Genomic DNA, 12,102 nt, shown 5'->3' with positions numbered 1-12,102 from the left:
AATTGAAAGTAAAATCTATTGGTTTACAATTGTTAGACGAACAAATAACCTATGGGGTTTTTCTGAGGTTAGGGTCATTGCTCTTAGGAATTTCATCGCAACAACAATATAAATAACTTTATATACTATCTTAAATGTATGTTTCCATTAAAAATTGTCTAAGAGTGTAAATTTCTTTGGCTTTACAGCTGAGGTTTCCTAAAACTCCATTACCATATGTATTCGGCATGAAATTCAGAACAGCGTGGTTACATTTGCATTGTTAATGTGTTGGCTGAACTTACATACGACGTAAGGGCAGTTTAGTACCTGCATAATATGTTTAATAATTGGCTTTGTGTAAGAACAACTTTGTTTATTTCATAGTGACGGAAATGGTTTCATGTTACCTCATAAATAATTGACTACTTATAGTATTTATATATATTATGAATATGAATTTCCGGCAACGCATTTGGCATTTCTTTCTTTGTGTATTGGAATGCATGTGTGTGTGTAATGTGCATTTGGAATGCTTTTTGTAAAAAACTCTCTTTGGCTTTAGAATTTCTCGTCTTGAAGGTGACATACGTATATAATATTTATTTGAGAAGTTCGTTAACTATTATACCCCAAAGTTATTCGGGTTATACCAGCCAACTTTTTTTTTGGTAATAATATAAAATACTTATAACCCTTAATTTTCACTCTACTAAACACCCCCATTTTTAACAATGATTAGTTCTTTAATAATCTCTAAGTTCGTTGTTAATAATCTTCTTGTAAAAGATAAATTTCCTTTGAATAAAATCAGTGGCGCTACAACCTTTTTTGGTCTGGGCCTCAGATTTCTGTCTGTTTCATGATCAATTGTCAATCTAATGATGATAAGGTGATCAACTTCCTGTGCCTGACACACGCCGTCGACCTTTTGGGTCTAAGGTAAGCCGGTTTCCTCGCGATGTTTTCATTCACCGAGCTTTTCCAAAGTTCATTGCTGCACAGCCGGTGATCGCACCTGCGACTTCAGGGATGAGAGTCGCACGCTGAAGCCACCAGGCCAACACTACTCATTCCCTAAACCACCTTCTATTTCATGTCAGAATAAGCTTTAACATTCAAACACCAAAATAACAATCCTCGACTCAAGATGTTTCAATAAAACGTAAAGAAATCCTAAAATAACCCATACAATAGCAAACCAAATCCGTATTTCTCCGAGCGAAACAATTCAGATGCCAATAAGGAAATCCAGGTGTCAAGCTGTATTTTGCAAACACCTGGAAAAATTTCCCGACGTCTTTTCTAGATAAATCTCTTTATTTTAACATAGAAATAAAATCCGAGGTAAATTCAACCAAGCTTTGACTATGCCGCGTTTTTATCAAAGAAATAGTAGTGAGGTAATTCTATAATTTAAAAGAAGAACAAAATATGCACTTTGATCAAATTCTATCCTCGATATTTAATTATTTGATTGCGTAAGGTTATTTATAAAGGGCAAACGCGCGCAATATTCCATTACTCGCAAAGGCGAAGCAAGCCAACTAAAATATGGCATACGTTGTAGCTGAAAATGTGCAAAGTAAATTTCATATTCAAAGCGATCGAAACCTTTCAAAGCGCAATGACCCACTCCAGGGCGAGCATAAAATTCTTAGCTGAACTTGTGGCATGCCGCGCCGGAAGTCGCGGCGACAAACTATGCAACTACGGAAGGAGCGCTTTTGCGTAGTGTAGGTTGTGGATAGAGACTTATTACAAATACAATAATTTATTTGATTATAAACTGTTAAACACGAATTCCCAGGTTCTAATCATCCATTGTGACTCCATAGTCGACCGAACCGTTTAAACTTTTGGCACTAGCTGATTCTGCAGAATATATTTACTATTATGTGCCTTGGTGTTAACCAGCCAAGCTTGCCAGAATTTCATGACTGCAGCAAGCCCTTCAACGTGGTGGCGATACTGTGAGAAGCTCGCAGACCATATTTGTGATTTCGTGTGAAAAAACTAACGGTGAAACGTGGGGCTTTTCATTTAATGACTGACTGATCATTTGTAGTGACGCAGGCGCTGCGGTAAAGCTAAGTCGTTAATATTTTTGTGCTTCGTGTGACGTCTCCTGTATTATGTACTTAATGTACAAACGTGACGCTAGTATCGAATAAACGAATTTAACTTTGTATCATCTCACGACACTGGCGAAGTACCTTGTGCCCAGTTGGCACAAATAAAAGCCATTAAAAAAAAAACTTTGTATTAGACCTGTCAAAACAAAATTTTGACTGCAACAGCCCTGAACTTGGTTTTGTCTTAATACGTAAAAGTACGTTACATTGTTAGAAGTTCGTATATATATTTTTTTATGTTTCAAAACGCTTTTTTTTAATATTTCATCTGCGTAGCTTTGTTTTAAGTTGCCATTAAAGTCATTGAGCATATTTAAAGAAATACCTCTGTAGTGAGGTTATCTTACGTCCTACAGGGAGCCAACTCATGGACTATGTTTGTTCATTAGAGGTTTAATTTGATTTTTCTAGCGCGCTCCTAATTGCATTGCTTTTATAATTCTCGGCTCATTTATGCGGAGACGCTGGGCACAATTAGTTTGTTCTATTTATTTTATGGTCCCTCTAAGAGTTCTATACTGAAAAATAAATAGTACTCCATAATTTATTTTTCAAACGGTTACAACTGGCGACATAGTGCTAATTTGAGATAAATTATTTAAGTTTTAAGGAAGAATAATTATTATAGTTATGTAACATTCAAAAAGTGTAAGTATGTATAGAACAAAAGTTTAATATAGTAGAAATATTTTTGGGTCTCAAAGTCCCTCAAAATTGTTCATTAGAGACAGATACTTAAACCGTTTGTAACAGATTTCAGAATAGATTCAATAGAAAACAAAAAGTCCTGAGTTGTACAGTTCATGATGTATATTTTTCATATTTTCTGATAGTTCATACTTTTAAAATAAATAATAAAAAGTGGGAAGCTCAACTTTTTACGCGTTGCAATATTGCAATTTTCGCCAATGCAATTGCAATCATGCTTTTTTTACTGAAAAATCTAAATGCAATAAAAACTGTACGTATTTAGTAAAAGTTATCTATTGTTTTGTCTTTTAGTATTTAGTAGAAGGATAAAGGCCTCCTCCACAACTTTCCATTTAAATATATGCAGATTTATCATCCTCATTTATCATCCCTATATAAAATTATATTCAAATTAAATTAAGAAATTGTATAAAATAAAACAAAGGTTCGTGTCAATTTTATTTATTTGCACTTAATATATTTACAATTCGATTTCTTAGTAATAAAGTTGAATTCCTTATTCAATAAAAAATCCATATAAAATTGCCATATATAAAAGATTCGTGCAAATCATACATATATACTGAGTGTAAACTACGTTGCATCTTAGTCAGTAATAAGCAAAAATTAAACGTTTTAAAAAAAATAAGTCAAAACTACATATCAAAATCACAGATAACATATTTTTCAAATGATCGTGAAACATTGACATTCATACATTGAAGGAATAGAAATAACTACTACACACATATGTAATACCTTCATAAGCTTATATGACGCTATTAAAGTCCCCAATTTATCGATTCCTAACCTAATGATGTCATTAAGGCTTCGTTGACGGAGTTGTCAAGTGTCATTCATTTTTATTAAGCATGGTTTTAAATTCTACAGCGCTATGATGACATTATTACAAGGTTTAACACATATAAACATTGAGAATTTTTGAAAAAATATAGTTAACTAATATTCTACTGAATAATAGGTACTACATAGGAATGTAAATAGGTACTACAATACTTATATAATCATAGCTTTTAAAAATCCATATATACTTAATACTCGTATATGACAACAAATGCAAGACACATACTACGAGTAATAGTATATTAAAATCCAAAGTAATATAGTAACCGCCTTCTAAGCGTTATTCACGTTGTTTCATTTCACAGGTATTTTTTTCCATGGGCTTGTAGTCTATAAATAATAATATACTTGACAGAGGCGTCATTTGTTTAAATTTTGTGAACTGTACGGAAATTTTGAAATATTCAAATTCAAATTCAAAAATCATTTTATCATATAGGTAACACAATGTACACTTATGATTGTCAAAAAAAAATGAAATGCTTTTAACTTTACATTTAGTGCCAGTTCCCAAATCAAGGGCGTAGAACGGAAGAGTAGAACTGGCAATAAACTCTCCGCCACTCTTTTTAATCACCATGTTTTTTTTTTAATTGACTAAATCCTAACAAGATGCAACGCACTTAACCAGGGGCATTAGGCAGTGACATAAGCAGTGAGTCGTTGGAACTTATTTCTAGAGATTTATAAAAAATACAAGCATAATTTAAAATTGTTTGTCTATGGCCGTTGACCTGCTGAATTGTATGGATTGTTACGCTAATGATGCATGGAACATACATTACTCCGTTTTCGTGTCACAGTACTCAAGTTAGAAACAATACGAATTATTATTTATCAGGAAAACAAATCCAGGACCTAAGTTTGTCAATTTAATGCAAACAGCTGACCCGGCAGATAAAATTTAATAGTGCCAAAATTAGAGATTTAATATTTTTGTTTCGACAAAGGGATGATGAGGAACTTAAGAGAACTCTTCTCGTACCAGGCCTACTCTATAAATAAATCATGGCGCTACAACTTTTTTAGGTCTGGGCCTCAGATTTATGAATCTGTTTCATGATCATTTTTAAATCTAATAGGCAAGTAGGTGATTAGCCCTCTGTGCCTGACGCACGCCGTCGACTTTTTGGGTCTAAGGCATGCCGGTTCCCTCACGATGTTTTCCTTCACCGTTCGAGCGAATGTTAAATGCGCACATAGAAAGAAAGTCCATTGGTGCACAGCCGGGGATCGAACCTACGACCTCAGGGATGAGAGAGAGAGCTGAAGCCACGAGACCAACATATTCGTATGTTGTATATGGAATTACGAATTTTGGTTCATTAGATATAATAAGTTATCAATTTCCGCCCTTTGAGTGTCAATAGAAGGGAATAATTTTAAATCGTTATCAGTTTTACAGAATAGCCCTGCAACCAAAAATCCCTTCTGTGTAATGCTAAAAAAGTATATGCCATAAATTCTTTAAAGGTTTCACGCACGCAATGTACATCGCTCAATTTTTTACGTCATCATCCCTTATAGTTAAAACATCAAGTCGACTTTAAAGGTATTATAAAAATTTATTTAACAAAAAGAAAATTAAAAATATAATGATAGCTATGCTACATAACCGTATCAAATAATAAAATTCCTTATTTAAAGAGCTTAACAATTTTTACGACATTATTTTAAAATTATTTCGAGTTTGAAGCAAGTATTTTGTATGATTTTCCAATTAGATATGCCCTTTGTGTAAATTATTAAAAACGTTTTTAATTTAGTCTGGTAACTTTTCGACCTTCAGACATTAATAGTAGACTCATTTTAAGATTTATATTATTTACGAAAATTACTGTACCTTAGTACCAATGTATTCTTACTGCAAAAGGCAAATCTTAAATTGTTATTAACTTATACGCTGTATTTACAAAATATGTACACCATTTTAAATTAAGAATCATTACACAGGATAAAAATAATAACAATATTTTGATTAATGTAAAAATCAGTCATCTCTAAACGTAAACTTAGAAATTACGGCGTAGTATACAGGCTTTGACAGTTTAGTAATATTTGTCTTCCAATAACTCGGTGCATAAGGTAATTATAACTTTTTTATTTATAATAGAGAGCGACCTGTGGACGTAGCCAACATACATAAAAGAAAACTACAGCAGCCTTTGGACTCCCATTATTAGTAGAGACGTAGTCGGCCGTTACATGTTTTTCAGAAAGATAAAGAGAAAACACGGAAGTGTTATTGTATACCTATTTGAGTTGCACTGTTCACTTATTTTCATTAGATATGTACCATTAAATAAAGTTTAATAGAGGACTCTGTGTGCATACGGCTGATTTATTTGTAGTTTTCGCTCTCCAGTCAGAATATTACTCTTAAAGACAAGTTTAAGTACGAGTTAGTTCGTGGTCAAAATTCAATTATTTCATTGGACGAAAAGTTTTTTGACGAAAAGGTAAATTAAATAATTAAATTAAAGATATATGCGATCAGTACACAATATTTATAGTTAAAAGTCAATACATCAATTAGGCATATACCTACGTCAGACGCGTCAGGTTTTCTTCCCACGGGACTGTCCCGGTCTTATATAAAATCAACTGTTCGAAACCGAAACCTCCGCAAATGGGAAATTAGGGGAATGAAGGATGTTCCATGTACGCCATAGAGATCGAGTCAAACTACTTTTTTTACAATTCTATTAGCATTTGCTTCTCAAACCCAAAAATTGGTGACATGTGTCAAAAACAGAAAGCTTATCACTTATTTTTTCTCTTAAATAAAAATGATTGAAGAGATGCAATTTTCGTGACCCATTTAACAGAAATATGTATACAATTTCGTTTGTCAAGAAATCTTAGCAATATTGCAGCCGGATCACGTTAATATATACTATATTTTGCCAGCCATTATACTACGCCAACTAATTTAAAACGTTCAATTAATATAGATACGATACAATGTGTTTATTTTTAATAATAGAAGACAATAATTGAAAAAAATCATATAATTAATAGTACATTCTGACAAAATTTCCAAACATCAACTTTAAGCGATTGCACTATATTGCGTTTAATTATCACAAATTAAATTGATGTTATTTTTGCATACTATTATCTTTTACACTGAGACCTTACATTCGAATTCCGTCGGTGTCATTTGTAAATTCATACTCTATACCGATATATTAACTCATTATACAGTATACAGTATTATTTATATGTGTGTGGTATTTCACAGACAGAAATGATAATTAAGTTCATTGAGGCCAAGATTCTTGGGCCACAATGTAATTGAATTTATGTAAAAAGGTTCATCATATTTCACCTTATATTGTGTGAAAAAAATCGGGTGATTTTTAAAAAATAATTGTGGTAATTTATCGCATTAAATCCGTAAAGTGATAATATCGTAAATAATAAGTTATATATTTATATCCCAAGTAAAGATACCATGGCATCGTCTTGATTAACATCAAAGTCCTCATAATATGACAAATCGTAGTCCTCCGCCATTACCATTGGAAGAAAAAAGAGCAAGATGAGTAGAAACCAATTTAAGAACGTCGTCGATGCGCCACCGTTGAGCGTTACTGAAACATAAATTATTTATTAATAAATATGTATTTATAATATTGAAATAACTAAAGTTAAGGATATGCATATGAATTAATATTATTTTAATCATACGATGAAAAAACTTATCATGTAAGTATTTATAATTTTTCCTATCGGTTGACACGACAGTGTTCATACATAAAGATCACTAACTTGTCTTAAAAAAACGAAATAGAAATGCGTCTCCCTCATTTAATTGAAGAGTTCCAAAAATACAATATTTTAAAATCCTTTGTGAAATTCAAGATTCAAGTAGCATTTGTCTAAAGTAAAATATGTGGTTATGTTCATAATAATACAAGAAAAGTAAACAACCTTATGTTAATAAAATTCTCCCTGTTTAGTTAGTTAGTTTAGCTTAAGGCCGATTTACATTATCTAAACACTAAGATAATGTAAATCGGCCTTTAGTGTTTAGGAGAGTGCTTTAGGATAGTACTTTAGTCGAAACATGTAAACGCTACTTGCTTTAGTAAACGCTACGCTAAAGAACTTGCCTTTCAAGTTGTACTAAAGCACTCTCCTAAACACTAAGATAATGTAAATCGGCCATTAAGTATAACATCGTCGCTTTGTCACATCAAATTGCAGAACTTTTATTTAATTTCAGCGCCATCTATGTCGACTTAGACGAACTAGCAAAAGCAACGTTTACCAAAATAATGGTTTAATTCGCAGTTCGACCCAACGAAAATGGGGTCGCATATATAGTACAACACATAAAATTACGATTAATAAAAGACCTTTGATCGAATGCTTACACTATGAATAGTGAATTTTTATCATTTTTCAAGGAAGATTTATTTATTTTAATATTACGTTATAAAATTGTTAAGCTTTTTAATTAGAGCAAATAATTAATATAAAATACCTGTTTTAATTTTTTTATAGTACCAAGATCTGTCAAACTATACTGATATAAGTGAAGTCTACATTACAATAAATTTAAGCACTGCTGCGAACTGAAATCCCACGACTCCCGCATATCAAAATCCCATACCTTTTTGCACGCAATATTACCCTAAGCTGTATGTTATAAATATATAAGATGTTAAAATTTCTCCTATATTTTATGTTTCGTGCTATAAAATCAAATTTGAAAGTCAAGAAGAAATGTAGTCACAGTTTGTTTGAAGTACAGAAATTGAACATTGTTCAAGACTAATATTTGAGGAATAGGTACATTATATTGTTTTTATTCGGTACAAAGATAAAGGCTATTATTACAAAAGTATAACAATACACAAAGATTTTGTATAACAAAAGCAATTAAATGTCCGTCAACTTACTTCTTTCTGGCCTCGGATCGGTCTCCGGTGTTAGAAAGTCCAGCTTGGCAGACTTATTATAAACGTTGTATAAAGTAGCATAGCATGCCAGCCTAAGCCGACCACCAGGGAACAAATCCGGGGTGATCTTTTGCTCTATATTCACTTTCGTTGTGAAAAGGCCGACATCTGATGAATGAAGGCTCGTTTCTGTTGCTCGAACCTGGAAAAGTTTATTTATTTATTTATTATTTATTTATTAACACTTTGTTGCTTAATTATATAAAAAAAAATTTAACAAAATTACAAGTAACGGAAAGGCAACTGGCGGCCTTATCGCTTTCGAGCGATCTCTTCCAGGCAACCACTGTGAGAAAAGAAAAAAAGAAAATTTATTAAATTACATGAGGTAGGCAAAAAGTGCAAAATACATGTATTACATATACTTGTAAAGAAAAAGAAACTAAACAGGAACAAAAAAAAAACAAACTAAACTAATAAAGGATACATTAAAAAAAACAAATTATACTAATAATAATAAAAAGTGCACATGAATCATTTTACATTTAATTTACGATCAGTCTCACGTCGGTTAGTTAGTATTATTAAAGTGTTTATAAATAAACCACAGATGAATGAAATGAATCAGATATATTTTAACAATAAGGTTTTGTTTCATCTAAGCGTTGGTACTTTTCCAGAAGACTTAAGTGAGGTTGCAAATCTCAATTCTTATCACTCAGTAAGAGTTGGAGGTGATTAAACCCTTGGCCTTGACTCGATGAAAGTGGTCCAGCACCTGATTTCCCGATAACCTGATCTGATTCGAACATTTTTGTCGCATTGGGCGATGAGAGCTACACTGTCAGCACCCGACCTTTTGTACTTTATTTTCTACATATAGCCAGTAGTTTATAGAGAATAGCCACCGGCGACTAATAGGAGGTAGAAAGAAACATAGTAAAGATTTAATCTAATATGTAGGTTACACTTATTCAATAGGTATATTTATTTTCTAACAATACAATTTATGGTAAATATTAGTTTAATTATACTAACCGCTTCCTCATTGACATATACAGTAAGGTTTGCAGAAGGTCTAGCAGGTGGTGAGGTACAGTTTGCTCGCAAAGTTTCTCCAGGTTGGTAGCGGTCCTTATCTGCTTTGAGAACTGGTATCGAAGTTGGCAGCGCTGAAATTATACATATTTTGAAAAAATTAGCTAAGTTAATAATTGACTTCAAAAAAATCCGTTTGTATAAAATTAACCGATCTGGATAGTTGAGGAATGCAAATGATTTAGATTTTCAGTTTAGACATAAGGTTTTATCGTTGCAAATACACGTTCTATATATCTACCCATTGGATATATTCTCCTTATAAGTTATATCATATATGTACAGGAAAAAATTGTTATTAAATACTATTTAGTGTATATTAGAGTATTATTTTTCTTTAAAGCAATGCATAGTAGGTACATATTTTCAGTCAGTCAGTTCCCCGCTATATCCACATCTCGCGGGATAGTTTTTATATGAATTTAGTACTGATTTAAAACTTATTTTTAAGTTTCATCCATTGTAGGTCCTAGTAGAAGACAATCCCTCATGAAGACATCGCAAACAAACCCTTTAAAACACCAAATAATTGTGAAATCATGACGATAATAATGTAACTGTTTCTTGTGACTTTTCGGTAAACATTTACCGAAAAGTCACAAGTCGAATCACGGCTCCACATTAAAACAACTCCAAATTTTTTTCTATCGTTCTTTACGACTTGTATGTGGGTACTACTTGTAGTACCACAGCCACGCGCTTCCTATATATTACTTGTAATATATAGGAAGCGCATGGCTGTGGACCTCTTAAAATCTTATAAAGCTGATAATATTACATTCATGATTTAAATGATATTATCTCAGTTCCGAGGAATCATTGGGTTAGGTTAATTTTTTTTTTTAGAGCCGTGATTCGACAAATTTACCGACTTTTCTATTTTGTAATAATGTATATTTTTTCCCTAAAACCGACTGTATATATAAGCTACTTATAAAATTGTGTTAATTGCGGTTTATGAAATAATGTTTTATAATAGGAATGCCTGTTGCGCGTAATTTACAACTGACATGATTTTTTGTATCTATCGAATAGGAATACGTCATTGACTTGTAATACAAATCTAAAATCCGAACATCACAAATTGTCCGTAAGTCATTGTGTAACAAGGTAGTTAGGAAGTTCGTAGTTCATTTGGAGATAGCGACGCTAACAATATTACTATAACTCTATTCTGTAATCAAGATAGTGTCTTAGTTCAAACGCAATGATTTGTACTGTAACTTGGGGGTAACAAGAGTCTTGACCTACCTTAATATAAATTACGATTTTCACCTTCAATTCCGCTTTTAAATTGGCCTTGACCTGTATATTATACATTTTATGAAATATGTGCTGAAGAGTTAATATAAATTTCTTTGAAATGTCGTCTGTAGGAAATATTTTTTAAAAAATAACAGTTTTTTGTATGGTTAATTTCTATTATCTTAGACTGTCTCCTAAGGAGTGATCTAAGAAAAATATTTTACATTAACTCTTCGTAATAAACTCACGTAAATAAATGATCGAATGCGTTATGCACTGAAACTTGAAAATCGTAGCTACAATTGCCATTTTTTAATGTAAAACTTTAGATTTCCGAGACTTAGAGGGAAGGAAAAAGTAAGAGAGATTTTAGGAATTTAATGAATTTAATTGTCATTAAAATTGTCGAAAATTAACACAAATAATTAGTTTAATTTTTTAAATTTATTCCTTCGATAGTTAAAACACGTACAAATCAATGCATAGGTACATTCTCTAAAACTAACAACGCTTACAAAATTGAATGATTTAGAAATTAAAAATAAATAATATTATAAATATATAAAAACACACATTGGTTAAAATATCGTCAACGATTCATCCACCATTGACAGTACTTCACTCTATCAGGAAGCACATCGCCTGTCAAAGAGATTGTAATAAGACTACAAATATTATATTTTATCTTGTAAATCATTATTTAGTTTTGTATCTATACGTATTGTACTTATACTTAATTATACTTTTAATGACACATTTTTGTTTCAGATAATTTTGAATTTAGAAGCATATTTTTTTTTACTTCCGTTAAAATTAATGAATTACGAATACACGAATGTAGCTGTATCGTCAGTTTCTTTTAGGACGACAAAAAATTAATAATAATTTAGAATTTATTAAAATTCATAATATTTATTCATTAATTATTGCTTTTTATTAGTAGGAGGAAATATTTATAGATGTTATTGTAAAAGTTAGTTATATATAACTACGTACGCGTATTATATTATTTTTTCAGTGTTACCATTTTAATTTCTTAAAAATAACTAGCAATGTGAATACGTTAATAATGTTTAATTGAAACATCTTAAACATGTTAATGTTATAATAGTTTTGTTTTAATTGTAATGGAGCGTTGCAGTTTTTACCAAGTTTGATCAGTTAATAATATGTATATATGT

General features: G+C 31.5%; 1 protein-coding gene across 2 annotated transcripts in view; it reads right to left on the bottom strand.

Annotated features, from left to right (window-relative positions):
- Window positions 1–5,434: 5,434 nt before the first annotated feature.
- LOC125057715 overlaps window positions 5,435–12,102 on the bottom strand; it is a 113,271-nt gene continuing 106,603 nt past the window's right edge. For both annotated transcript variants that reach the window (XM_047661549.1, XM_047661548.1), the window contains exons 4-6: window positions 9,617–9,750; window positions 8,579–8,780; window positions 5,435–7,264 (exon numbers count right to left, since the gene is read on the bottom strand). In XM_047661549.1, coding sequence (XP_047517505.1) covers window positions 7,104–7,264; window positions 8,579–8,780; window positions 9,617–9,750 — 497 coding nt within the window. In that variant the 3' untranslated portion in view covers window positions 5,435–7,103. The remainder of the gene's footprint in view (window positions 7,265–8,578; window positions 8,781–9,616; window positions 9,751–12,102) is intronic.

The sequence above is a fragment of the Pieris napi genome, chromosome 17 (genome assembly GCF_905475465.1).
Source record: "Pieris napi chromosome 17, ilPieNapi1.2, whole genome shotgun sequence".
Taxonomy (NCBI): domain Eukaryota; kingdom Metazoa; phylum Arthropoda; class Insecta; order Lepidoptera; family Pieridae; genus Pieris; species Pieris napi.
The sequence above is the reverse complement of the archived record's forward strand: the minus strand, read 5'-3'. Positions and strand labels throughout refer to the sequence as shown.